The sequence below is a fragment of the Streptopelia decaocto genome (assembly GCF_964273445.1).
Source record: "Streptopelia decaocto genome assembly, chromosome: 7".
NCBI lineage: Eukaryota > Metazoa > Chordata > Aves > Columbiformes > Columbidae > Streptopelia > Streptopelia decaocto.
The window spans coordinates 39,655,207-39,679,674 of record NC_138661.1 but is presented as its reverse complement, the minus strand read 5'-3'; the positions used below and the strand labels follow the sequence as shown (position 1 = coordinate 39,679,674).

Below are 24,468 nucleotides of genomic sequence, written 5' to 3'. Positions count from 1 at the left end.
AACAAAGAAGAATCAGACTGAGAAACCATGACAATATAAAGAACTTTTATTTTTTCTCTTTTTTTTTTTAAACTTTTTTTCTTCTTTTGCAGTGTAAAGTTTCATTTTTATGCTGACAGCTTTGTACCAAAATGAAAGAAGAAAAACACGATCAATCTGTGCACATGTTCCACACAGCTTAAATTATTAAATCATGTTGGTTTATTCCACTTTCATTCTTCATAAAGACTGTTTAACAATTACAGCAAAATGAAATTTGACAAGCTGGCAGGCACATAACCTACAGTTTGCTCTTTACTTTTACTATTAAATACTTCACAAACAGTAGCTGAAACTGTTTCCTTATCCTTCCTCACATTTTCTGAAGCTCTGGACAACTTAGACTGTTTGGATAGTAGTACCATAAAAGCCTGAAAAACAAGATTCATCTGTACCTGTGTTTTAATTCAAAAGAAGGGAAAATTATTTTCTCAGTACTACATTTTTGTTTCTGGGAACCTATAGTTTATTGCGAGTTTTCAGTTACTGTTTCCCTTGATCCATCATTATCGTACAGTTTGAAAATGTGCATTAAGAACTGCACTACTTCAACACACCACACAGCCAAACTCCTGCTATTTTGCAGAAGTCAGCCCATGCGCTGATTAATGTTCAAAGTCTGAAATCCACACGTGACCCCAGGCAAGCAGAAGCTAGGATATTTAATGCATCTTCGTACCAATGGATGCAGTAATTTTCTCTCCAGCCCCTGCCACATACAGAAGCAGCAGCGTTAGACCATTGCGTATTTTGCACTGCCAGTTAGCTGTTATTTTTTCCTGCAATTTGAAGGAGAAAGGAGCAATGAATATAGAAAAATACATGTGACACTATTGGGGCTGGGCAAGGTTAAGCTTTGCAGCACATGTGAACCTTCAGTGATACATTTTTATGCCACTTACACCCTCCTTTTGGAGCTTGGGCAGAGCTTGGTATGCCTCTGGTGCAACCAGTTCTCACACTTTTAAAGAGAAAGAGATTACTCATTTTGGTAGCACCTGGCCCATTCTTTATTTCATGAAAATGTACTATGCCTCTGAGCACTTGCTGTCCGCTGAGGCAGCTCATAGCTTAATAGGCACAATATCAGTCCTGCTAAACATGCAGTCAGCCATACAGCAAGTCCAGAGCTCATTATTTAACATTTGGCTAATAAAATGAGCACACCTGACCACAAAATAAGCCCTCAGTCTTTAAACTCCTCCACCCACAACTTTTTACTTGCATGAAAAACAACCTGAAAACAACAAGAGTCCTGAAACAGGCTTCAGATGTGCAGTACTGCTTTTCATGAAAATATGACTCCATTAAATTCCACAAATAGTCTGCCTTCCCATCGTTATTACACTCTTCAACCAGAGGTGTATCAGGAGTCAAAACCCTAAGTTGCAAGATCAGAGGGGATCTCAATAGTGGCTAGCAAGCCAATACATTAGTTTGGCATCTCTCTTGCCTCCAGAGGAAGTAAAAGGCCAATAGTGAAAGCTGCACCAAACTCCAGCTGAACAAACAGGAAACCCTGCCCAGAACTCCAGAGAAGCCTGGGGATTTCCACAGCTGCACAACAACTTCACAGCAAGTCCTTTTACGATATCCTGAGGACAAAGCAGCACCGCGTTTTCCTCTGAATCCAAGCAATTTTTAAAATTATTTTTAATTTATGAAGCAAAATTTTTGGAAGCATTCATGCCACCCTGCTATTTTCCTGCCTCTTGCCCATTTTAAGATTCTCACAATATATCTGAAGTGACCTACGAAGTTGCAAAAGACACCACTGCTAAAGCTGAAAGAGGATTTCTGAAGTCCAGACTTTTCAGGACTGTTTTCAAGGACAGATAAGGAAATACCATGGACTACAAGAAAAGGAAATCTGCTTCCACCAAGGAAAAAGATAAAACCAACAAGCAATCAGGAATGCAAATAAAGTGTAATATCAGTGTGTGTTGCAACACCTAGTGAAAAAGATCTTTACACGTTCCTGAATACAGCTGACAGAACGTGAAGAATCGCAAGGAAGAAGTAACAAAAACTACTCTCACACACCATTTTTCAGAATGCTACGATCACTCCGCATGCTCGTCCTCAGGACACACACCTCCACACCTTCACTTCAAGTACAGTCCATGAAGGACAGCTCGAGACGTTCACATTGTTTATGGCACCCTTTTACATGCTCCCTCATTGTGGTTCAAAAAAACTCTAGAAATAAAGTCTTGAACATCAATAATTTTGGAAATGGTTTAAGTATCATGCAGTCTTCTGCTTTTCGGTCATTAAAAAAAACCAAATACTCTCAGAGGCTCTACAGCAATAAAGCCTTATCAGAAGACATCTATACTGCTCAGAGATTTCCCTGAGCTTGATTGTGTCTTGAATTGCTTCATCCAGACACCACAGAGAGAAAAGAAAAAAAATAAACAAAAACAAACACACAAACACACTCCCCAAAAAACAAAATAAAACCACCCTCAAAACAGCATGGGGTCTGAGCCACATACTGGGTTTTTTTCCTGTCCACAAACAGCTTAATAAAAAAACCCAAACAAATCACCACAAAAGCACTGGAAGCTCAGAGATTCCCATGTTTTTGAAGTAGTATGCTACTGCATCTCACTCCTATTTTACTCCTGTCTCACAAAAAAAATCATCAATGTCAAGCAATTACAGAGAAGTTATGCTTGTCTGCTAAGACAATACAAAAATAGTTTGCTTCAGAGACAGCCCTGAAGTTCCTTGATTTTATGGCAGTGGAACATTCATGGGCTTTCCTCAGTCACTTTCTTGGCCTAAAAAGGCTGCTTTATAGTAAAAGAATGAGGCTATAAAACTTATTTGGTCTATGGTTGGCATACCAAGCCTCAAAGTAGTAGTGAAAGAGATGCTCAGTAAAAATAGTACATTCAGTTTGTTTGAACAGCACTGGATTCATTTATAAGCAGCTCAGTTCTGACACTGGGCTGTCCTTACCTTCTGTTACAGTTTAAGGAAACCTCTCCTTTTTTTTTTTCCTGAGTAGCAAGTTAGGCAAAAGTCAACACAAAGCTCCTTGCTAGATGAGTCTCACTGTTTAGGAAAGCTCTTTGCTAAATGAGTGTTATGGGAGAGAGGATCGCAAATGCAAGAAGTACATTTTGCTGCACTTACTGGGTAAAGTTTTCCACCCCAAGGGACGCCTGCAGAGGAACCATGACAAGCAGGAACAGCCATCATCTCTGCACTGGCTTCTCTGTGGTACCTGCTGTGCATTAGTAGAAAGACGACTTTCACAGGCATAAATATGCATTTTGTATCCTCAGCTTCTGCTTGAGAACTTTAGACTTTCAAATCCTGCTCCATTCTTTCCAGTTGAGTTTTTGTGAACTTGATACAGCCCAAGCCAATTTAGCCAGTTCACAACAGAAACAAAATGCTGCCTAATTGCTGCACTTAAACAGTGCCACTGCATTTCTCTTAGTTTGCTATTCCGTGAAGATGTAGGATTGCAAAGCTCACTCACTAAGATTCCAAATAAAATCAGGAATCCAACTATGGTGTTGTATCAAGATCACAGTGGTTATGCTGGTATTTAACTAAACGAAAAGCTGACACCACTTCTTTCCTGTACATAAGGACCTATGTTTAAAAAGACTAAGATCAACAAGCACGTGAGTGAAGCAGCTGTTTTGCTGCTACTGGCATACATCTCAAAAACAACTGCTTTCCTCCAAATAAAGAAAATACCTCAGGAGTTGTAGTATTTAGGGCAGTGTGTCACTGTATTATGCCAGTTATTGCAATTTTTACACAAGGAATAAAAAATAAGTTACAATTAACATTAAAAAAATTAATTTATTCCAGTTCTCCATAAAATTATTTTCTTTTTATGAAGAAAGTCAAAATGTACACTGGGTATTCAGGTTACACTGTCAGAATTTGTGATATTCTGGTTTGCAGAATTTTATTAAAATCAGCTAAAAAAAATGGATGCAACATAAAAACAGACATGTCTTAGACACTTACAGGCTTCCAGCTGAGTTTGCAAACACCAGCACCTATTGTAATCTAAGTTCTCAACACCCCTCTGGACTGCCTGAAGACTGTCAGACTACGCTTCTTTAAAAAACAAAACAAAACAAACCACAACAAAACACCACAGGAAAAAACAAACAACAAAAAACCCCAAGGCAGACAAGAGGAGGGAATATTCTTATCTGGCAATTAATTAAAAACTTGCAAGAACCTTCCATTTGGGCCAAGTCTTAATTGACCCGCCTTATTTCTACAGAGTGCAACACAACCTGCAGTCTCTGTAGCAAGGTATTTCAGCCCCACTCCATTTTTGCATTCCAAGTGGGAAAAAAAAGAGGAAAGACTGGAGTAAGAAACTGACGTTGTTTGGAATAATTCTGACATATTAAATTACTTCCCAATGTGGGAGGTGAAAAGCTTCATGAGTCAATTCTGCTGTCATCCTCAGCATGTCTTTCAATATGTCCTACTGCATCCTAGAAAAAAACAGAGAAGTCAGTTAAAATAATAACAACAACAACAAAAAAATTCAAAAGCTTTGCAAAAAAACTTGAAGTCTTGGTGAAAGTGAAATTCTGGATAATACACATTTTTGGGCTTAAAGCTTCTAAAAAAAAAAAAAAAGAAAAAAAAAAAAAGAATGCCAGGCTATTAAATTATATATACAAAGTGTCTCACCTACCACACAATTCAAGGCAAGTAAAACCCAGCTTCCCTTCTGACTAGAAGGGCATATCAAATAAACACATTGTATCCAAACACAGTGCTTAAAGAGGAATGAAGGACTCTACTTCTCTTTCTTAGTTCCCAAAGAAACCTCCTTCCATTGCATCTTTTGAAAAGCAGGCAACAGAAAGGTAATTTATAATGCCATGGAGTAAAATGTGCATTTTACCAGTCAGTCTATAGGTAACAACCCTCCTTACACCCAACCCGAACCTTTTCCACACCACTTAATCCAACTGGCATCCAACTCTTATGCCTTCTTCATATTTTTTCCCATTTGTGCTAACATTTATTCAGAAATTTATGCATTATACTTTTTAAAAAATTGTCAGCAAAACAGTCCTGTGTGAAAAATAAACAGCATCAGCATCCAGAACAATGAAGGGGTGTAGTGATGGATAAAAATCTGTTTCAAGACTGATGTTCGTTCACCTTAAAAATATTTTTTCCAACAAAAACATCTGGATTATAGTCACCAGGATTTCTTCTAATATTTCAAGAATTTACCATTTCCATGTACTATTTTAGGATCAAACTGTTTTAAACTGACCATATCTCAAGCTGTCATACTTAGCTGCACTCTTCATCTGTCACAAGTTGAACACTGTTGGCCTTGTATGACTGTAACTGTACGCAGCTAAGCCTGCTATGACTAAAAGAATTTGACCATTTTTAAGAGAAACAGGACCAAGTCCCACAATTGTTATTATAGTATATACTTGATACTACCAAATGCAACCACGTTAGTTCAACCACATACCTGCTTGGAACCTTTCCTAGAAGTAAAGAAAGCATCACAGTTCTTCCAACGACATTTTAGGGTCTGAAAATTTGGGTTGGTATGGTCAGTTAGCAAGTGTTGTTTCAGATGGTCCACAACTCCAAAGATCAGTGAACATCCATGCCACTGGTAGAGAAAACATGCCAGAATAAGCAAGGAAAAAAGAATTTTAGCCAATGCTTTTATTCTTGCAACTTAAAAATATTCTACCAAGACTGTTCTCATGCATTGCGCTCCTCCTATAACATTTTAATCTTCTTATTCCACTTCCATTCTCAATGTTCCCTATTCCTTTAATTACAGCTCTACAGAGACTTTTTCCTGCCTCTAGCCAAGCTTAGACCATGAGCAAGAATTGCAGGAGGAAAAGAGGAACTATAACTTTACAAGATTTAAGCTTACCTGAGACAGAGTCATTGGGAATTTAATTAAACTTATTTAGCAGAATAAATCTGATTTTGTATGTCACTTGGCTGAAGTTTTTTTGTTTTAAACAGTTAAATGTCACTATCTAAAAATTACCAGGAAAAATAAAATTAAGATATAACTACTAACTTTCTCTAAAGCATAGATACAGACAGAACACCACGAAAAAGGGAACAAGTGATATATACTAACATTTAAAATGTACATAAACATTTAAAAATATTATTGAATTATAATAAAGGTCAAGCTATCCAAGATTGAGAAGTGACCACCCCAGAAAATGAGTCTAAAAACAAAGGAATGCTAAAAACATTTTGTTCATTACCCAGCAACGATAATTCTGCATCAGATTAAGCCTCACAGCTCTGACACTGCCATCATAGCACCCAGTGTAGATCTGTAAAAGAAACATTTATGGATAAGCAAGCTAGAAATGATAGAAAAATAACACAAAGTCCAATTCTGAAGGAGGCTTCAGTGTAGAGTATACTAGGTGAACAAGAAGATACCAACATGCAAGGCTTCCAAATCTAAAAAATGGGCCAAAGCAAATTCTTTCAAGGTTTGCATTCATAGTTTACAAAAACCTATTAATGAAATGTTTCCATAACTTCTACTGCAGATTGTATCACGTGTGTAGAAGTTCAGAAAACATTAACATATAATGTAACATATAATGAAGTGAAAAAAAAAATAGGCATAAATGTTAAGTTGAATGTATTTCCAGGACTTAACCACTTATATGTATATCAAAAAGGAATGGAGAGGAAGAACATCAGAATTTCAGAAAGAGAAGACTGATGCAGATCCTGAAAGGTAGGTGAAATGACTACTTAAAAACCACTTTTGTTAGGCAAATGCTCTACACAAAGTTGTCTTTTGGAAAGAAAAGGGTGTCGGACACTTGTAATTCCATAAAGAACACTCATTATTAAAAATTCCTCACACAATACAGAGAACTCTGCAAGCTGAAGATTTCATTTGTTATTTTTGTTCAAGTCTTTTTGTCTCTTGGAAATTCATCACTAGGATATAACAGCCAATCTGCTGTGTGTAAGATCCTACACCTTCCTAACGACTGCTACAGAAAAGTATTCTCTCTCACTCAACATGAAGGTTTATTTGGACATTTCTTTGATCTGAGAATGCCCAAACCAGACTATTGCTGGAGACAGTTCAAGCCTCAGACTGTAAACTCACAAAGCCTGAGTGCACGTCAGTCTCCACCTCACTCATGTGAGAAGTGAAGCTTGGGCAGTATGTGTTCCAATTAGAAGGGGATCAGTTCTGTTAGACTTGATTCTTCTATTGTTACACATTGTTACTACACCTCTACAATCTGAAAGAAAGTTTGCACACAAACTCCTACACGCACAGACAAGTAAGTGCTTTTAATGACTACTTGGAGCAAGTTACTTATCCAGAAGTGCTCCCGAAACCTATCTTGCAGGGCAGATGGATGAAGAAATCTGTGCATCTAAATCAACTGCGTGCCTTTGTTTAGGTTCTGTCAAAGGTCCCTAGAGGTTTGACTGTGCGTGAAACTTTTCTCTAGCATCTGTGTGACTGTCTTAAATAAAAGCCAAACAGGAATGATGCTTGAAAAGAGAGAATATTTTACTATTACTAGACTCTTCATTGCAATCATCACTGTAAACAGAACGATTGTTTTAAGACTACAATAAGCAAGAAGGTGAATTTTCCCCAGATAACAATATTACATAAATACAAAGCTGTTATGGCAACTTGATTTTTTGACTGACATTTCTAAGTTCTTCTGTCTTAGCCAGTCAGCAGGTTGATTTCATTATCTGAAAAAAATTAAACTGTCTTATATACGCTCATGGAAATTACAACCTTCTCTCTGAGACCAGTGAAAAGAAGGAAGTTACCATGCTCTTATGGATGGTCATACACATGATCATATCTGTGTGGCCTCCATAGACTTGCAAGCGGTCGTGCGACTTGAAAGAAACAAAACCAGGCATTAATAGCATGACAGTTAATAGCTGTTTTTCACATGCAAAAGACAACACTTCCAAGAGCGGTTTCCTGGGTAGCAGCTAAACACCCCTGGTGAATTCCAAACTTAGTAGCCATCACAAAAGCTCACTTTTGGTTATGTTACTTCTGTGAGTCTTTGTCCAACTAAGCACTTGCTCTTTCAAGCAGACAAAACTAATATTTCTCCACCTTTCTGAGCTGTCATTATCTTCAGATAACCCAGGTTCTAAAAAATGTTTTAGGTTATATTCTTTAAACCCCATGTATTTTTGCCGGTAAGACAACTATATATTCCGAGTGACAGGAAATAGAGGGATGGGTCAGAGACCAGTGAGCACAAAGATGACTTCTGTTTGACTTCAAAATGATTAATTAACGCATATTAGGTAAATGCCATTAGTAACCATCTATTTTCTTACCTGTAGTTCATAAACACGAACAAATTTATCCAGACATGCTGTCACCATCACTTTCCCAAGAATGTTCACAACTGTTACTGCATGGTTATGGCCTTTATAGATGCGCACCAGCTCTCCGGTCTGTGTGAAGAAAAAGCAAAGCAAATAGGTGGGGTTTGTTTGTTTAAAACAACAAAACAATCCAGTTTTATCTAACTTATATATGGTAGATACCTTCAATGCTCACTTCTCAAGAAATTGAAACAACCTTATTAGCCTGCCATTTCCTGTGTAGGCACTTCTAGATTGTGATCAAATACTACTTAACCTTTTCTTTGCCCGTGTTAAGACAGACATTCCAGCACAATAGAAATGTATGCCACTATGAAAAGTGTCTACTTCTCCCTTTTCCATCACATGTTCCCACCTATCCTGCAACTAGTACTGTGCTATTAGTACAAGCAGTATTTATGTAGCCACAAGGATCAGTGAGCAAATTTAGCTAAATACACAGAAATATACAGATTTTTTTGTCAATTAAAATTTACCTCTGCTAAGTTTCTTAATCCAACTTATTGCGTAGCTGCACCAATGCTTCTGCTAGCACAAGGAAAAGACGGTGTAAAAGAGGAAGAGAGTGGCAAAGCCTTCATAACAGTATAACAGCTTTTGAACTAGTTAGTTTGGAACGCTATTTGTGTTCCTCAGTTTTTTTCTGTAATAAAGAAACTCTTCTGCCACTAGAATATCTCACATGGCTTTGCTCTGAACCGTTTCCATGTTATCAGCACATTTGTAGTAATATTTGCAAAAGCAAGATCCCCACATAAAAAGGCATTGCATATCATATCACAAGAACAATCATGTTCGTATTTCCCAAGGTATTTTATCCTCTGCATCCTTCCTTAGTTAGCTATAATGTGTAGTCACATTAACAAAATCAGATGACTTTCTTTTCTGGAAGCTATTATGCCTCATCAGTCAGTCAAAAATTCTGGGAATACTGGCTTTATGGCACAGGAATTCACTACCTTAATAGCAAAAGTCATCCTAAATTTATATATAAGACTTACATGAATGTTGTGGGCATGGACAGACTGATCACTGGAACCACTGAATACCAGATCATTCACAACCTTACAAAAAAAAAAAAAAAAAACCACACAAAAAAAAAATCAATAGTTTTATTTTTGTAAGAGATACAGAAATGGGCAAGCAAAACATTAAGACACTGCTTAGTTTAAAGTGGTACTGTAATATTTCCTAAATTTTACAGTCTTAAAGTCAATGGAGAATATGAAAAGAAAGCATGTCCTGAGTTCTTTAAGTAAGAGCTAGAAAATGTACTGTGCTATCCTAATGATGAATTTTGAGACTTCACAATTGACATCAGAAGCTGTAAACTTGCAGCCCACCAGGCTGACTCACCCTAGCACAGTCCACAGAGCAAAAAAGGCTGTGCCACTGCACCATAATATCTAAAGTGACAAATACAATTTATGGAAGTCATGCACTATCTGTTACATGACAGTGGTCACAGCAAAGCAGTCAGACAAGCATATGTTCCACCTTGTAATCTCAAGAGCCAGAAACTTGTACATAAATGACAGTGATTCTTCTATTAAGAAGAATACTTCTCCAGAGTTACACCTTTTTTGGCTTCCTCTGAGATTTGTACAATAGGAATATGTGAAACCTAGCTTCATCTTTTCTCTAACTTTCCCTCTGTTGGCAAACTCACGTTTCAAGATTCCCTGAATCTTCTAACAACAAGAAATATGCCTCTCACATACACACCCCCAACAGTTTTGCTGCAAACAAGAGATATGGCAGCCATCCAGAGACAATTTTCCTACCAAATTACTCAGTTATCATTTAAAATAAATAAATCCTCTGTTTCCTACCACAATCTGCTCACTATTAGATGAGGAAGAAAAAGAAAAAGTACACCTTTTTAAGCATTCTTTGTCAAAAATGTATTTGTAGAGACACTTGCCTTCATGCAGAGTATAGTCTTGCTATGACCTTCCAGGGTCCTGAGAAGCAGGCCATTCCGTGCATCTCGCACACTGATGGTGCAGTCGTAGGAGCCGACAACCAACAACTTGCGTGCTCCTTCCTGAGCTGTAGCCAGACAGCTTACTGCTCTGGGGCCGTGGCATTCAAAGGTATCAACCTGCTTGTTGTTCTGTTGGGGGAAGAAAAAATGGTATTAGGATTAAAACTTTGCTGTGACGCTGACTAGACCACTGAGTCCTTTTTGTGTTGTACTTATTATAGTATCTGATTTTAGTTTGGTGACATGCCATTTCAGCCGTGGTAAGAGTTGCCTAACAACTTAGTTTCAAAATCAAGGAAATTATTCATGTTGGGTTTCTATTTTCTGTCTTTTAAAAAATACTTAATTGTTTAGCAAAGATCCAGTAAATCCTCAATGAGAGGAAATACTGTTATGAGAAAAATGAAAAACAGATTAAATTTTTAAGAATAAGTCTGGGAAGTTAATGTAGCATGCCTGAAAAGAATAATCAGAAAAACATTTAAATAATAATTTTTGTTCACTTTTAAATATCATGGGAACTGCTGATTAAGCCTCTTTGCCAGAAAACCATGTCAATGAGTCTCTTCTGTAACTGCAAATGGAACAGGCAAAATCAGCAACACATTAAAGTCTGTCACACTGCTTTGATGGGCAAGAAAGGAAGATTCACAAGTAATTAACTGTGTCAAAAAGCTCTCACGATACATGACTCATGGGCCAGGCAGAACCTTAAGGAAAAACATGACAACGTAACAGCAGTTAAGAGAAAGGTAACCAGAGGGAAGGGGAGATGCTTTGTGCACTGACAAAATAAAGGAGCAAAAGGGGCCAACAGTGACCATTTATACCAAAATACTCTAATTACAAATACACTTACTACTCAAGAGAAAGAGTGGAAAGAAACACAAAGTGGAAAGAAAGAGAACTCCAACAGGCTTCCAGGTGCCAGTATTTAAACAAACCAACCTTTATGCTGAAAGTAACCACAGTGCCATTTGCAAGGCCTGCGTAAAGGATCCGCCATCTACTGTGTAAACAGAGCACTCGATCTTCCAATTTAAACTGTTCCATGCGCTCTCTGGTCTGGCAACAGAAAAAAGAATTTAAAGCTTTTCATTAACTGAAAACAATTTGCAGAAAAAAGACTGAAGTGAATGATGATTTTCACCTACAAGCTGCATTTTTGAACCAACAGAGCTGGAGAAAAACATCTGAAAGTCTAGTGTCACATGGCTCTTGGACATTGGTTTGAATGAGCTCACTCCCATCTCTGAGACTTGACTGTATGTCGGCAAACAGTTAAAACCCTAAAAGCTTTATTCTAGTCACAACCTCTAACGTATATAGAAGTTTAGACTACAGACTGTACGTATATGAAACACACTGTTACATGCTCAAGTTAGAGGAATTCTCATGAAGTCCCCAAAAGGGAAGCACCATGAATCATCAGCTTAAGAGTCAAAAAAATCCTCTGGCGGTTTGCCCATTGAAGCAGATATTTACTTTCTACCCCATCAAGCCACAGGTTGGACAAGCCTTCTTATCATTTATCCTTAAATGTCCAGCTTCAGGTAGTCTCAGTCTGTTCTTTCATCTGTGCTCAGAATAATAGATACCTGTTCTCTCTATAGCTGCTCTACAAAGAGAGCAGTGCCTTCCATGAGCAATGAAGTTTGAAATACAGCAAGACAAATACAATGCAATACAATATTCATGGCCAGACAACCATCCTCATCATGCTGTTCTAGCAAAAACTCTGCCAAGAAGTTAGCCAAAAGATTAGGGTTTGCTGTTTGGGGTTTTTTTTCTCCTCTTCCACTGTAATGAGCTATAAAGTGGGGCTCCTGTCCAGCTCATATGGGTTTAAAAGGCTTTTTTCATTTATACTTGCAAAGAAATACTCACATAAAAAAGCAGTACATGTTAATCAACACAGAGTTTGAGTACCTTGATATTGTAACAGTTGATAGTGTGGTCGCTTGAGCCAGTGTAGAGTGCAGCACTCTTCCCATTGGTCTGCGTGACCAAGAGACAGTTCACTTTCGAAGTATGTCCTTCAAAGATGGCCACACACTTCCTGCTCTAGAAAGGAAAGCACAGGGTCTGTCAACATAAAGGCCCATAATGCCCCTTGGGATCTGTGCCTGACAGAGTGGGGCAGGACGGCTAACAAAGGCAGGACACATGCAGCAATTTATCTCCCCTTGCCCCTCTCAGAGGGAGAAAAGGTTGGGGAGAAGAAGAGAGGTTTGAAGAAAGGAATAGAAAAAACAATAATTAACACTTGAAAAAGCAGTTGCTTCTTTAGCTATATAGTAAGGCTCTACAAAAACAAAATTGCAACCTTGTGACTCCAATTAATGTAATACCACTCCCGCAACCTTACTTACAACTAGATTGTAGGCACAAACAGTTTTGTCTGCTGAGCAGGTATACAACAAATTCCCAAAAATCTGAATAGCATTCACTGCAGCCACGTGTCCTTCAAAGTTTCCCTCTGTAGGTTCTTCATCCTCACCTGGCTCCGAAGACACTTCTGTAGGACAGAGAGATGTGGACTTTGATTATGTGAACACACTCAAGCAAACACACTACTGTTGTCTGTATTACCAAACAGCACAACTATTTTGTGGGCTCAATACCTGAAAGTCAAATTTCATTGTGGGTCCCAGCTGGAGCCTGTAAGTGGCAGAAGGCAATTTAAAATGCCAGAAAGACCTTTATATGATGTTAAGTTCAGAAAGATTTTTAAAATAGCAAAAGGATTGTATTATTGTTTGTCCTACAGCTCTACGGAGGCTGTGGAGCAGAACTGTTCATGTGGGAGGGGGTGGGGTGATGTGGAGAGGGTCAAAGCAGAAAGCATTCAATGAGGGCTGACATTAGTGAGTATGCATCACTTCCCAGTTCAGTTTTTAGTGCAGGTTTTTATCTTCACAGCAAAATTCCCCTCTGGAAGCAGTTTGATCAAGACTTAACTCAATGTCCTGCAAGATACTGTTCACAAAGTACCAGAAGAAAAACTTAAAAGATATACCTGATGAGTTCTTTGACCCTCTTAGTGATGATATGGAAGTCTGCATCTCAGCCACACTGTAACACAAAACGAGTAGTGAGACTGGACTTTGCACGTTCATTTTCAGACAAGACTATGCATTTAGTAGAAAACAGGCTGTGACAGATAAGCTCAAAAAAAGTTTTCTGTGGAGGGAAGCCTTGTTCTTATATTAGAGAAATTAGTAGGTAACAAGACACATTGATTTGTTGGACCAAAAAAGCAAATTCAATTTTCATTTTCCGTCTTATTTCACTCCTCAATGAAATTAAAAGTTACTGATGTTGTAAGACTTTCTGAATAGGAAGAAAAAAAACAAACCAATACTTTTAAGAGTATTGTTTATTGCTTTTAGTTTTGAGAAATCTACAAGAGTCTCACCTTCTTTTCCCGTCATCCCTATAATTTGTGCCAAGCTCACTGGTAGAGCTCACTTCATCATAACCAGAGCAAGATGCCTCTCGTGCTGCTTGATCCACAGAGCTGCGTGAATCCCTCTTTGACGGACTGTCTGGTTTCTCATCTCCTGACTCTGATGAACCAACGTCAACCACCTCACACTGGGGCGCTGGAACTTCCACTAGTTCCAGAGAAGCATCACTGTCATTCTCATATCTGTTTCTTGCTGTTTGAGCAGTAGCTCCGTCCTTCTGTCTTGGAGGAGTAGATGTAGAAACTTTTTCTCCTTTAGAAACCCTTCCACCCTTAACTTTCCGGACAGGCTTAGAGTGAATTATATCCTGTTCTGTATCACTGTTCTCCGGCACGTGGGCTGCTCTCAGAGTTTTCTTCTTCCTTAACTTTCTCCTCCTCTTGTTCCCTTTTTCTGCTGGGACTACAGCGGCTGTCATCTGTTGCTCAGATGGTTCTGCTGACAATTTGAGGGGGGGTTTCTCCATTGGCATTTCTAGAAGGACTGAATGCTTTGCAAGAGAGTTGCTACAGTGATCCAGTAAAAAGCTCTCGGTCATAGTATCATTTGCTTCTCTCTTGTTGAAAACAGACAGTGAATGAGGAGAAGGGCTCTCAGGAATTCCAGCCTTTCCCTTGTCCACTGCAGGCTCGTGAACATCTTGGTTAGTGCGCTGGAAACAAGCTGCCAGCTCTGATAGGGACATGGTTCCAGAGACGACTGGACACACTGGAGATTTCTGGTTGGTCTCTTCTGAAGAAAACAGACTAGTGTTATATGCAATCTGTACAGCAATAAATATTTATGCAAAATTGCCCTTCCTACATTTTTTTATATTTAATTGTGCATGTAAAGTACATACATCTACATGTTGAAAGCTATGTACACATGCAGATCTGCTATTTCAGTCAGCTATCCAGCCTTTAAATAACATAGCTGGGGAATAAAATGTTTATCTGTGTACCTAGAAGCAAAGGAATGGGCTACATAATTCAAGATGCCGGCAGACTATATGCTTTTAAAATTCTGACAAACAACCTTTGGTGAATCCTACATTGTTGGCTTAAGATGCTACCACCCTTCACTGTGCGCTCCCGTACCAACTGTCTCCACAGCTGTAGGACTAGTATTAAGCAATGCATGCCTAGTACATCTCAGCTGCTCAGTGATGTAGTTTGAAGACCTTGTGCTTAATCCATCTGCATTAGTTATTTCTACCATGATACTTGGACCTAACTCAAGGTAGATGGGTCACGTACAACCCACTCTGTGGCATTGTACCTTCTATCCTGGGAACAGCAGCACTTCAAGCCATCAGAGTAAGATTTTTAGTTCCTCTGTGGTGGACTAAGTGATGGGGCAAACATCTCTCCCTGTCATTTTAAGTTGATGCTAATATGAAGAAATGAATCTGGCCTCTCAACTGAGACAGACTAAGAACACAGGCAGCATCTCACAGCTGTGTTTCCCACACCCTAAAATTCCCCGGTTGCATTTGCAATAACTGCAATCCAGAACAGGATGTTTCATGTTCACTGCATTTATTGGGTGGGATCCTTCAATGAGAATTGGAAGCTGACAGAATTCTAAACACCTCCCTGCTTCTGCCTCTTAGAAACCAGCAAATTTAACCTACATTCTTACTTATGAATCTTTATCTCAAATTATCTAAGTTAAGCGTTCAGGTAAGTGACAGTTATGGCAGACAAACAACTGTCATTAGAGTCCCCCTGCTCAACTTCACAGGCTCTCAGGAAAGTAAAGGATGAACGAGCTTTTAATCTTCCATTTGTATGTTCAGTCACAGTAGCAAGTTGCAGTGGAAAGTCCCAATAGCATTTAAGCCTTTGACTATAGACTACAGTACATGAGTTTTAGGGGTTTCAAACTGTCTAAATAAAGAGTTAATCATTTCAGTTACAGCCACTAAGATGTCATTTTTCTGAAGCAGTAGCTTCAGAAAAATTATACTAGTAGTTCAGTTAATTCAGCAGTTTCTTCTCTAGACAAAAGTGAGCAGAGACCTTTATCAGTAGCCCTCTCCTACTCGCTCTCCTCGCATTGGCAAACTGTGCCAAATATCCTTCTCACAGTAAATTGTTTATTGAGATAACAAATAAGATTGCACAAACTTTGAATGAGGTTATTAAATCTAACCAGCATTTCCAGACCAGTGGGATTTGGAGAGATGGAGAGAGGGAGAAGATGGATTGTTATTTTTAATATCCAAATTATACTCTTTGTGCTTATCCTGCAGGGCCCAGGAAGAACATGGAATACTCTTAATGTAGTTGGTCATATATTTTTAAAACAGATCTTCAGGCATGCATTCTTCCTTTGCAGGTAGATTTTCAGCTACCAATGCCTATTAAATTACGCAGAGTAGAAGACAAAAGACAGGGGAAGGTTTAATGTTTGTTGAGCTTTTTTAATTTTTGCCTTTTTTTTTTTTTTTAAATTAACTAAATTAAACTCAGAGGATGTAACCTGAAAATTCATGGTTTTTTCTATTTTTAAAGTAAAACTAGAAACCTGTATGTGCATGGCTACAATTTGCATGTGCTTAGCAATTTCAAAAACATGGAATCCAGTTGGATGTGTTGTAAAGAAGGTACCAGTTTCTAAGACTATTAAGTTGACAAAGTCCTACACAAGTTAGTGGGAGTTCATCCCTGCACAACAGGCTGCAGGTTTGAGATCCAACTTGAATTCTTCAAGGAAAAAAAATATTTCCTTAAAGCTAGTTCACTTAAAATACAAAGAGAAGCCACACATACCATCCTTCTGCTCCACCTCTTGTGCTCGTGAAGCACCTGAAGAGCTCTGGAGTAGAGAATTCACATTTTCTTCTGAGCCTTTTGGAGACATAGGTTCTCGTTTAACTTGTACTGAGGAGTCAGGAGGAGCGGTAGGTGTGACGCCAGAAGGCTGGAATGGTGATGGCATGTTTACATGCATGGAAGCTCCCAGTGGATGTACAGAAGAAGACAAAGTGTCTAAAAGGGGCAGGAAGGAGCCTGCAGGAATTATGTCAGCTGCCGTCTGAGATTTGCTATTTCTTCTCTCACTTAAGACACTGCAGGAAGGTTGCTCTGTTGGTTCAGAAGGTTCATATGTTTCTAATGGCAAAAGAGGAGAGAAAAAAAACAGAACAAAAATGTTCCCATTTTACAATAAAATTTAGGGATGCTCATTTCTTGTGGACAGAGACAAGGAAGAGAAAAATCCGTAAAAACGCCACTAGATGGCACCAGCAAAGATGACAGATCACACTTGAACAGCAAAGACTTCAATATTGAAAGTCTACAATTTTATTGCACTTTTACATGAGTGAATTCAAGTTAAATCAAATTTTTACAAGATGCTGAGCTCAAAGAGTGTGAGTCAGCATCCCACTGTTGTAGTTTTATGGTATTTCATACCTTGTAGCCCCTGCAAGATCTGGATTCTCTGACTTCTCAGTGTACTCATTTCCATGGTTATCTGCAAAACAGTTGTGCTTTAAATCAGTCCTACTTAAGGCAGCTTTTCAGGCTGCTAACTTCTAGTTCAGACAGTCTCAAAAGCCCACTGTTACCTGTTGCTTTAATACAAGGAACCGTTGAACCTCAACATACGCAGCCTGCAGGGCAGCCCTAGCCTGCAGGAGACTGCTGTCCACACTGTGCAGGGACTTGCTTAACTCTTCCTCCCTCAGCGAAATAGCCAACAACTGGTCTACCTGAGAACGTTCTGAAAAAGGAACAAAACATAGAGTATAATTGTACTTGACAATATGTTAAAATATATTACACGTGACATCTCAATGAATACTACCACCTCAGAATGTAAAAATCACATAAACTAGGTCAACCATCAACAGTCATAGAAGAAGCTGAGGAGTATCTACGCACAGGAATAGTCACAGCTACATGAAAGAAGAGCAAAGTCGAGTATTCCTCTTTACAGGATCTCAACCTTTACACTAGTCACTTTATCTCCGTCATAGCTTTGCCAGCACTGATTTAGTTTAGTTAAACAAAGTCATTTTCTTCCACAAAGATCTTTTGTTGAAGTACACACGTACAGAGAGTACAAATACATACTTTCCACCAATGTGATCAAAAAGGCAAAGGCAACTTTAAGGTAAATGATATTTAAATTATTCAGTTAATCCAGAGGCCAAGGAACGGCAGCTTAAGAGAAGAACCCAACAATAAAACATTATTTACTATCCACGATGATTTTGGGATGTGAGACTCATGTTTGCAATCTCTTGAGAAAGAGTCTCTGAGCACTGTACTCAGCAAAAGATTCCTTTCTAAAGTCCTCTGGCATTACAGAGATTCTCCAACCAAATTAAGTTTCAGTCAAAGCACTGCTTAGTTTCATTCAAGTTATAGTTTCCTTTAGTAATAAGGATTATGCTGAAACAAAGTAATGGGAAAGAGTGATTTTATTAGTCAAATGTGTTACTAGTCTCCGAAATAGACACTACTTATTGATGACAGAGGCTGATAAAGAACCTCACCTTTTCAAGTAATGAAATATTAGTTCCCACAATAAGATCCATATTAATCATTTCGCATTCCAAACAATGTTCAGTATAAATAAAGAATTAAAAAAAGGTAAAGGGAACATTTGAAAGCTATCTTCAGATAGCTCCCAGATGGTGATGCAATTATATAATTCCCAAAGAAAACATTCTCTCTAAATTACAGATGGTTAATTTTGATATGCGGTGATGCAGATGTGTGAGGTAAGCTTGCGAAAGACCTGTCTAATGACAGAACAAGAGTTCTCTTTGGTCAGGAGCAGGAAGGAGTGAGACATTCCACATTCATTTCCATTAAGAACAGGGTAGGAAGAGTCAAAAAATAAGAAGTATTGCTGGAGATGCCAAAACCAGAACACAGCCCAAACTATGCAGAAGACAAGTCTTCTGGTAAAACCATCCAAAATTAGAAAGGGAAAGCAGCATAGTTGAATTAGAAGGGGAGCGATGGGTGCTTCTCCCTTCGGAACTTCCATCTGAAGAGGCAGCAAACCCTTCTTCCCTAAGCAGGGGAAAGCAAAGGCCCAATCTGTGCAATCAAGAACACAAATTGTAGGCAGAACGGAGGCACAAAGTCTTCTCTTAGAAATAACTTGTGACAAGTTAAGATGGGACTCTTTAGAGAATAATGTGTTGCAGATGTGACAGCAGTCCACCCCATGACCTTCGGTAAGAGCCCAAGAAGCACCAAAGTAACATTAAGGAATTATCATTTTAGCCAAGTCAAAATACTATTAGGTATTTATAACCCCTATACCAGATGCACATATGTATGACATTGACTCACCTTTTTTACCTTTGATTTTTCTTCTCTTATTCTTTCTTTCTAGACTAGGGATTTCAGGAGAAGATCCCTCCTGCAAGTAAAGTCATTTATTAACAAAAGTTACAAAAGCAACTTTGCCTAAATAGAAAAGTCAAACATCCACTGTCTTTTCAAGCATTACTTGTACCCATGAGGAAGAATATACAAATAATTTTGCACATTCTTGTATAACTTGTCCTTCCCTCCGCCCTTAAAAGAGAGAGGGAAACAAAGTGTGTGTCATGTTTTCATCTCAGCTAGGAAGACATGTTTAATAAGCTGAAGCCTTCTACTTGCTCAGATGTTTAAGACCACACTTGAGTCAGATTTTCTGCTCTGAAGGTCTGGAGGATTAAATCAGTGAGGAATTAAAATTATTGCTTTCTGTATATAACAAAACTATTTCGATCACATTTTTTTTCCTCTTTGGCTAAGTCCAAGACAGGATGGTGAAACAAATTCAGATTTAAGCATATAAGGTATGTAATTGAGTAAAAAGGCTTGTCTTTCTCTGCTCAATCATAAAACCAGGAACATATAAGGAAAACAAATTTCTACTATAGTTTAGCTCCCATTTACGTTTTGAAAAACCCATATCCTTGCTACAACACCAAATACTTTCACAGAAATACTTTAATAGCTCTCAACTGCCAGTATAGCATGCCAGTTACCAAATCAAAATTAAAGAGCATTTGCCATTCCAACTAATTTAAAAAGATTAAGCTGAAGACCTGCACAAGGAAGGTGGAAATGTAAAAGATTCTTAAAGAAAATTGAGATAACAAGAAAATTAGTTGGACCCTATCACTGTACAAGACAACCAAATGGAGAAAGTCCTCCTTGCAGAGATCATTCCAAGGCTGTATGGCCATTGACATTAATATGGCCATTAACATTTTTTTAGCACAAAGCTGGACAAAATTGCACACTTACTCCAGTTGCTCTTCTTTTCTTTCCAATTCCCTGGCTGTCATTTTGCTCAGTACCAGATGTGCAGCTACTGTCTGTAGCTGCATCTATGTTATTAGATACTGCAAGAAGTGAAGCATTATTTGAAGCTGGATGGTTTTCTTCTGAGATTTCTAGTACGTTTTGTTTTTCAAGAAGAGGTGTTCTCTTCTCTGGGCTTTCCTGGTCTTGTTTTGTAGGGCTTGTGACCTCAGAGGTGGCCAGGAGGCTGTGTCTCCTTCCACTAGCCTCAGTTCTTTCGGACATAAATGGTGACAGAGGAAGAGAAGATGTCTCCCGTTTCAAGTCAACCTCAGCATCAGCGCTTGCCTCATATCCAGATGTTATGTGATGTGAGTGGCTGGCTGAAATTATTTGCCTTTGCGCACTTTCTTTTGTTTTGGCTTGTTCACTGAAGAAGCTATAAGTAGAAGGATTTCTGTCTGCAATGACACTGCTTTCAGAAAAGCTACGTTTTCTGGCTAAGCCAGGCACTGCTAAGGAAATCCCTTCCCACTGGAATCCTTCCAGAGTAGACAGATCAGATTCTTCTTCGATTTCTAGACCCTCTTGCTCATTTTGAACAAGAGGCACCATTTCTATGCCAAACCTTTAACAAATAGAAAGAGAAATAAATAGGCATGTAAAACGCCAGGTAAATCCAGAAAAAAGCTTCCCCCCTCCCCAAATTCACATTATTGCTTTAAGAGATCTGGCAACTCATTCCACTGATATTCTGTACTTTCTGCCTCATCTGGCAATGCATTATCTTTTGTGTATCACGAAATGAGATTTAGTGGCTAAGAAACGACAGCATGATTTCCAAGTCAGAATCCACGCTATTATAATTATTCCAAACCAAGTTTGTAATAAGAAAATATGACATCTTTTCAAGGCGCTTCAAAAACTTCAGGTTTAAGGAAAGTTTCAAAAGTGAAGTGTTTTACAACTGCTTCCTCTAAACACAAACTGTATATAAAATTAAAAGGTTAATAAACAAAGAGGCATTTATTCTGTCTGCAGCAAGGCATGCATTTATTGTAGTCCTGAATAAATGAAGAAAAAAGCAACTGCCACAGCATTGTTCCCATCCTGATCACATTTTTACATTCTTCCACCTGCTAGAACTTGCAAAGCAAGTATATTGCTAGTGTCCATCTTCAGATACTAAGCAATGACTATGAACTGACCAAAATATTTTCTGAACAGCAGACTACTATTACTTATTTAAGGATAGACATCCACAGCAGCAAGCAGTCATAAAAACTCAAAATTATTTGTATATGCAAAAGATCGTGGTATAGCAAGCTTCATTCTGAAGTCTTAGTTTTAGGATCCTAGAATCCATTTCAGATTTGGAGAAACAGAACCCTCTCCCCTCAACATACACACAGACAAGCATGGTTAGATCTGAAAGCTACCAACCTTGGTAAACCTTTGCCAAGCTCCTGTTTCTTCTTGGTAACCTGCTGGATGACTTGATCCCAGTTCACATTTCGTCGGGAAGCACTAAGAATCTGCCTGAGGGTGGGTTTAAGCCCTGACTCCTTCTCAGACTCACTTCTCCGATGGCCACTCACATTCCGAATGCGCCGTGCATTATTGAGATTGGGCTCTGGAAGATGTGTCCCAACTTTGCTCTTCAGACTAATATGTCGTGTCAAGTCTCTTTGCAGAGAGGCAGGGAGGCCAAGTTTGCTTAAATCAGGAAGAAGCAGGCCTAGTGACTGGCTTCCTCCTTTTTGCAGCTCATGATCTGAAGGATTTTCAAAACCTTCCATTTCAAAGTGATCATGTGACTTGACACGCTCTTCATCCCTTTCTCCGTCCTGTGAGGAGGTTTTCAAATCCACATGCAAATGGTCCTGACTGCTTGATGGAGAAACTGCAGATTCCATCTGAAATTGTATATCTTTCAGATCAGCAGAAGTAACACTTGAAGCAATCAGCTTTTCATCATCTTCCTTTTGAGAAGTGGCAGGTTTACCTTCTGTAGAGTCACAGGGTAAACAAGAACTAGTAGAACTCAACTTTTCAACTCTTGCTTCTGACTTCTCACTTCCCATTAAATTACCATCACTCACATCTAATGAATCTAATTTGAACTTGTTCTTTGGTGATGCTTTCCCAGTTTCTTCCTTATTCAGGTCACTTGTATCCTTGCAAGATTTTAAGGGAGTATTTTGCAAGGAATGGCTGGACTGAACATCTTTGAGGTTTTGCTCTGCTTCACTTAGCTTATTATCAGGCTCTCCAAGATTGCTACCAAGCACATCGTTTTTGTCTTGTAAGTCACCAGTAAATGCACCAGGCAGCTTTGATGAATAGGAGGAGAAATGGTTTGTATCCAAGTTCAGGGCATTCAAATGACTCTGCTCTTTGCCACTAGTTGAGGTTAACAAAAGCTTGACATTTTTTAAGAGACTGTTTGTGTCTTGCTTTGGGGAAGACAACTTGATATCTGTGATATTCAGAAGAGGGGATTTCAGTGATGGCATCCTATTACTTCTGCCATCATCTTTGTCAGGCTTTTCACCACTGGAACAGTCTTTTGTTACCTTGCAAGAATCAAGGTAATCTGGGGTTACATTAGAAGGGGAAGATGCTTCCCATTTTTTAAGTTTTGAAAGGCTAACATTGGCTTCACAAGTTTTTCCTTTCATTGTTGAATCAGAAAGAGGCATAAACACAGACTCCACTTTATCTGGAGTTTTAGGAACATTATCATCAGACTGTGGTTGCTGCTCTGCAGCTTTCTGAGATGGGTAGGGACTCCAGCGATAAGTTTTATCTCTGGAAGGACTGCCACTTTTCCCACTGGCTCTTGAAGTTTTGCTTTCTGGTTGCTTTGACATACCAAAATCCAATGCCCCCTCAGAAGGAAGTTTATCACTAGTAAAATCAAGCAAGTCCCTCCTTTTTTTTCGATCTCTGTATGGCAGAACATTGTCTTTCTCCTGCCGCTGCCACGTATATCTTTCCTTATTATATTTAATTGGCTCTAATGAATATGTATCGCCAGAGCTCCCAAAATTCCAGCCATTTGTACCATGAGGACTAGATTTCCAGTTTCCTCCATAACTCTTGGAATTCCAGCTAGAAAAATTAACCGTTCCTTCAGAGAGCCAAGTAGGATTTCTCTCCCTGGCACTGTGATGCCAATTTGATGTTCCTCCTCCCCGCCCACTTGGACGCCAAACAGTTCCAGAATTCCCATAGTTATGCCGATTTGAAGAGCCTCCTGAAACACCCTGGTGCCATCCAGAGCGTCCCCTTGGGCCACCTGTGTGTCTGTTCATATTAAGGCTCCTCTGAGAGTGTGAAAATTTGCCTTGTCTAGGATTAATATAATCATCCTTTTCCCACTTCCAGTCCCTTTGTGACGCATTATGATGATGCCACGATGACTGATCATAAGCTTCTCTTTCTTTGTAAGTACTTCTTTCTTCTCGCCTTCTCTGTGATCTCCTATCATCACATTCTAATTCTTGGTTTGCACAGCTTTGTTCAGCTTGCCTACAAAACAATTGAGAAAAACCTAAATTCTGATGCCATTCCCCTGAAGTCAAACAGCATGCAAGCCTCATTAGAAAACTTTTTTTTTGATAAAAAGAAACAGACCATTCAAGCTTCTGTACTGTTTGGCATTCAAAACTAACATTGTGCCTTTACTGAAATACGATATTTGAAAATTGCTCTTACAAAAGCAACTGATTTAGTGCAGATGTAGTTCAATAGGCTAATTCTTATATATTTCTGTTTAACTCAGTAAAGAATATTTCTTTCTATTTACTAGTAATTGAACTAATAATCAAATAAAAAGAAAGCTTCTTTCTATTATATAGTCTCTGTAATTTGAGTAGTCTTGATAAACAAAAGTCCGTTTGCAGGAAGAGAATTATTTTTTCTGAAGACTATTCTGTTGGCGTCAGATGGTGTAACTAGAGCGAATTGATACAAAACAGAAGAAAAGCTAGGCTGAGAAAAGCAGTTATTCTACTTATTGAAGAAAACAATTGAGATCATGTCTCAGTGTATAAAGCTTCACTTAAAACATAGATGCAAAACATCCACAGAAGTTGTACCTCAGATACAAAAATATTTTTTCTTGTTTTAACCAAGGGACTCGAACAGTCCACCGCATGCAATGCTGAGTCTGTATGAGCCTTTCAGAAGCACTATCTACTGCCCTTTGGATAGCGCTTGTGCTTGGCAGCTTACTATGAACACGTGGTAAATTATCACATGTACATTTAAAGATAAATGCTACCTTAACATCGACAGCTATTCA

At 38.7% G+C, this 24,468-nt stretch overlaps 1 protein-coding gene across 4 annotated transcripts in view; it reads right to left on the bottom strand.

Annotated features, from left to right (window-relative positions):
• Nucleotides 1-30: 30 nt before the first annotated feature.
• Nucleotides 31-24,468, bottom strand: part of ZNF106 (zinc finger protein 106) — a 41,800-nt gene continuing 17,362 nt past the window's right edge. For 2 of the 4 annotated variants that reach the window (XM_082057460.1, XM_082057462.1), the window contains exons 5-22: nt 21,603-23,693; nt 20,163-20,787; nt 19,212-19,281; nt 17,468-17,622; nt 17,313-17,373; nt 16,668-17,009; nt 13,860-14,643; nt 13,461-13,516; nt 12,814-12,959; nt 12,371-12,505; nt 11,390-11,506; nt 10,379-10,570; nt 9,456-9,518; nt 8,404-8,523; nt 7,873-7,944; nt 6,306-6,377; nt 5,534-5,680; nt 31-4,523 (exon numbers count right to left, since the gene is read on the bottom strand). In XM_082057460.1, coding sequence (XP_081913586.1) covers nt 4,467-4,523; nt 5,534-5,680; nt 6,306-6,377; nt 7,873-7,944; nt 8,404-8,523; nt 9,456-9,518; nt 10,379-10,570; nt 11,390-11,506; nt 12,371-12,505; nt 12,814-12,959; nt 13,461-13,516; nt 13,860-14,643; nt 16,668-17,009; nt 17,313-17,373; nt 17,468-17,622; nt 19,212-19,281; nt 20,163-20,787; nt 21,603-23,693 — 5,305 coding nt within the window. In that variant the 3' untranslated portion in view covers nt 31-4,466. Of the gene's footprint in view, nt 4,524-5,533; nt 5,681-6,305; nt 6,378-7,872; nt 7,945-8,403; nt 8,524-8,930; nt 8,980-9,455; nt 9,519-10,378; nt 10,571-11,389; nt 11,507-12,370; nt 12,506-12,813; nt 12,960-13,460; nt 13,517-13,859; nt 14,644-16,667; nt 17,010-17,312; nt 17,374-17,467; nt 17,623-19,211; nt 19,282-20,162; nt 20,788-21,602; nt 23,694-24,468 lie in introns of those variants that run through there. The other 2 variants (XM_082057461.1, XR_014184532.1) reach the window with 2 other exon arrangements.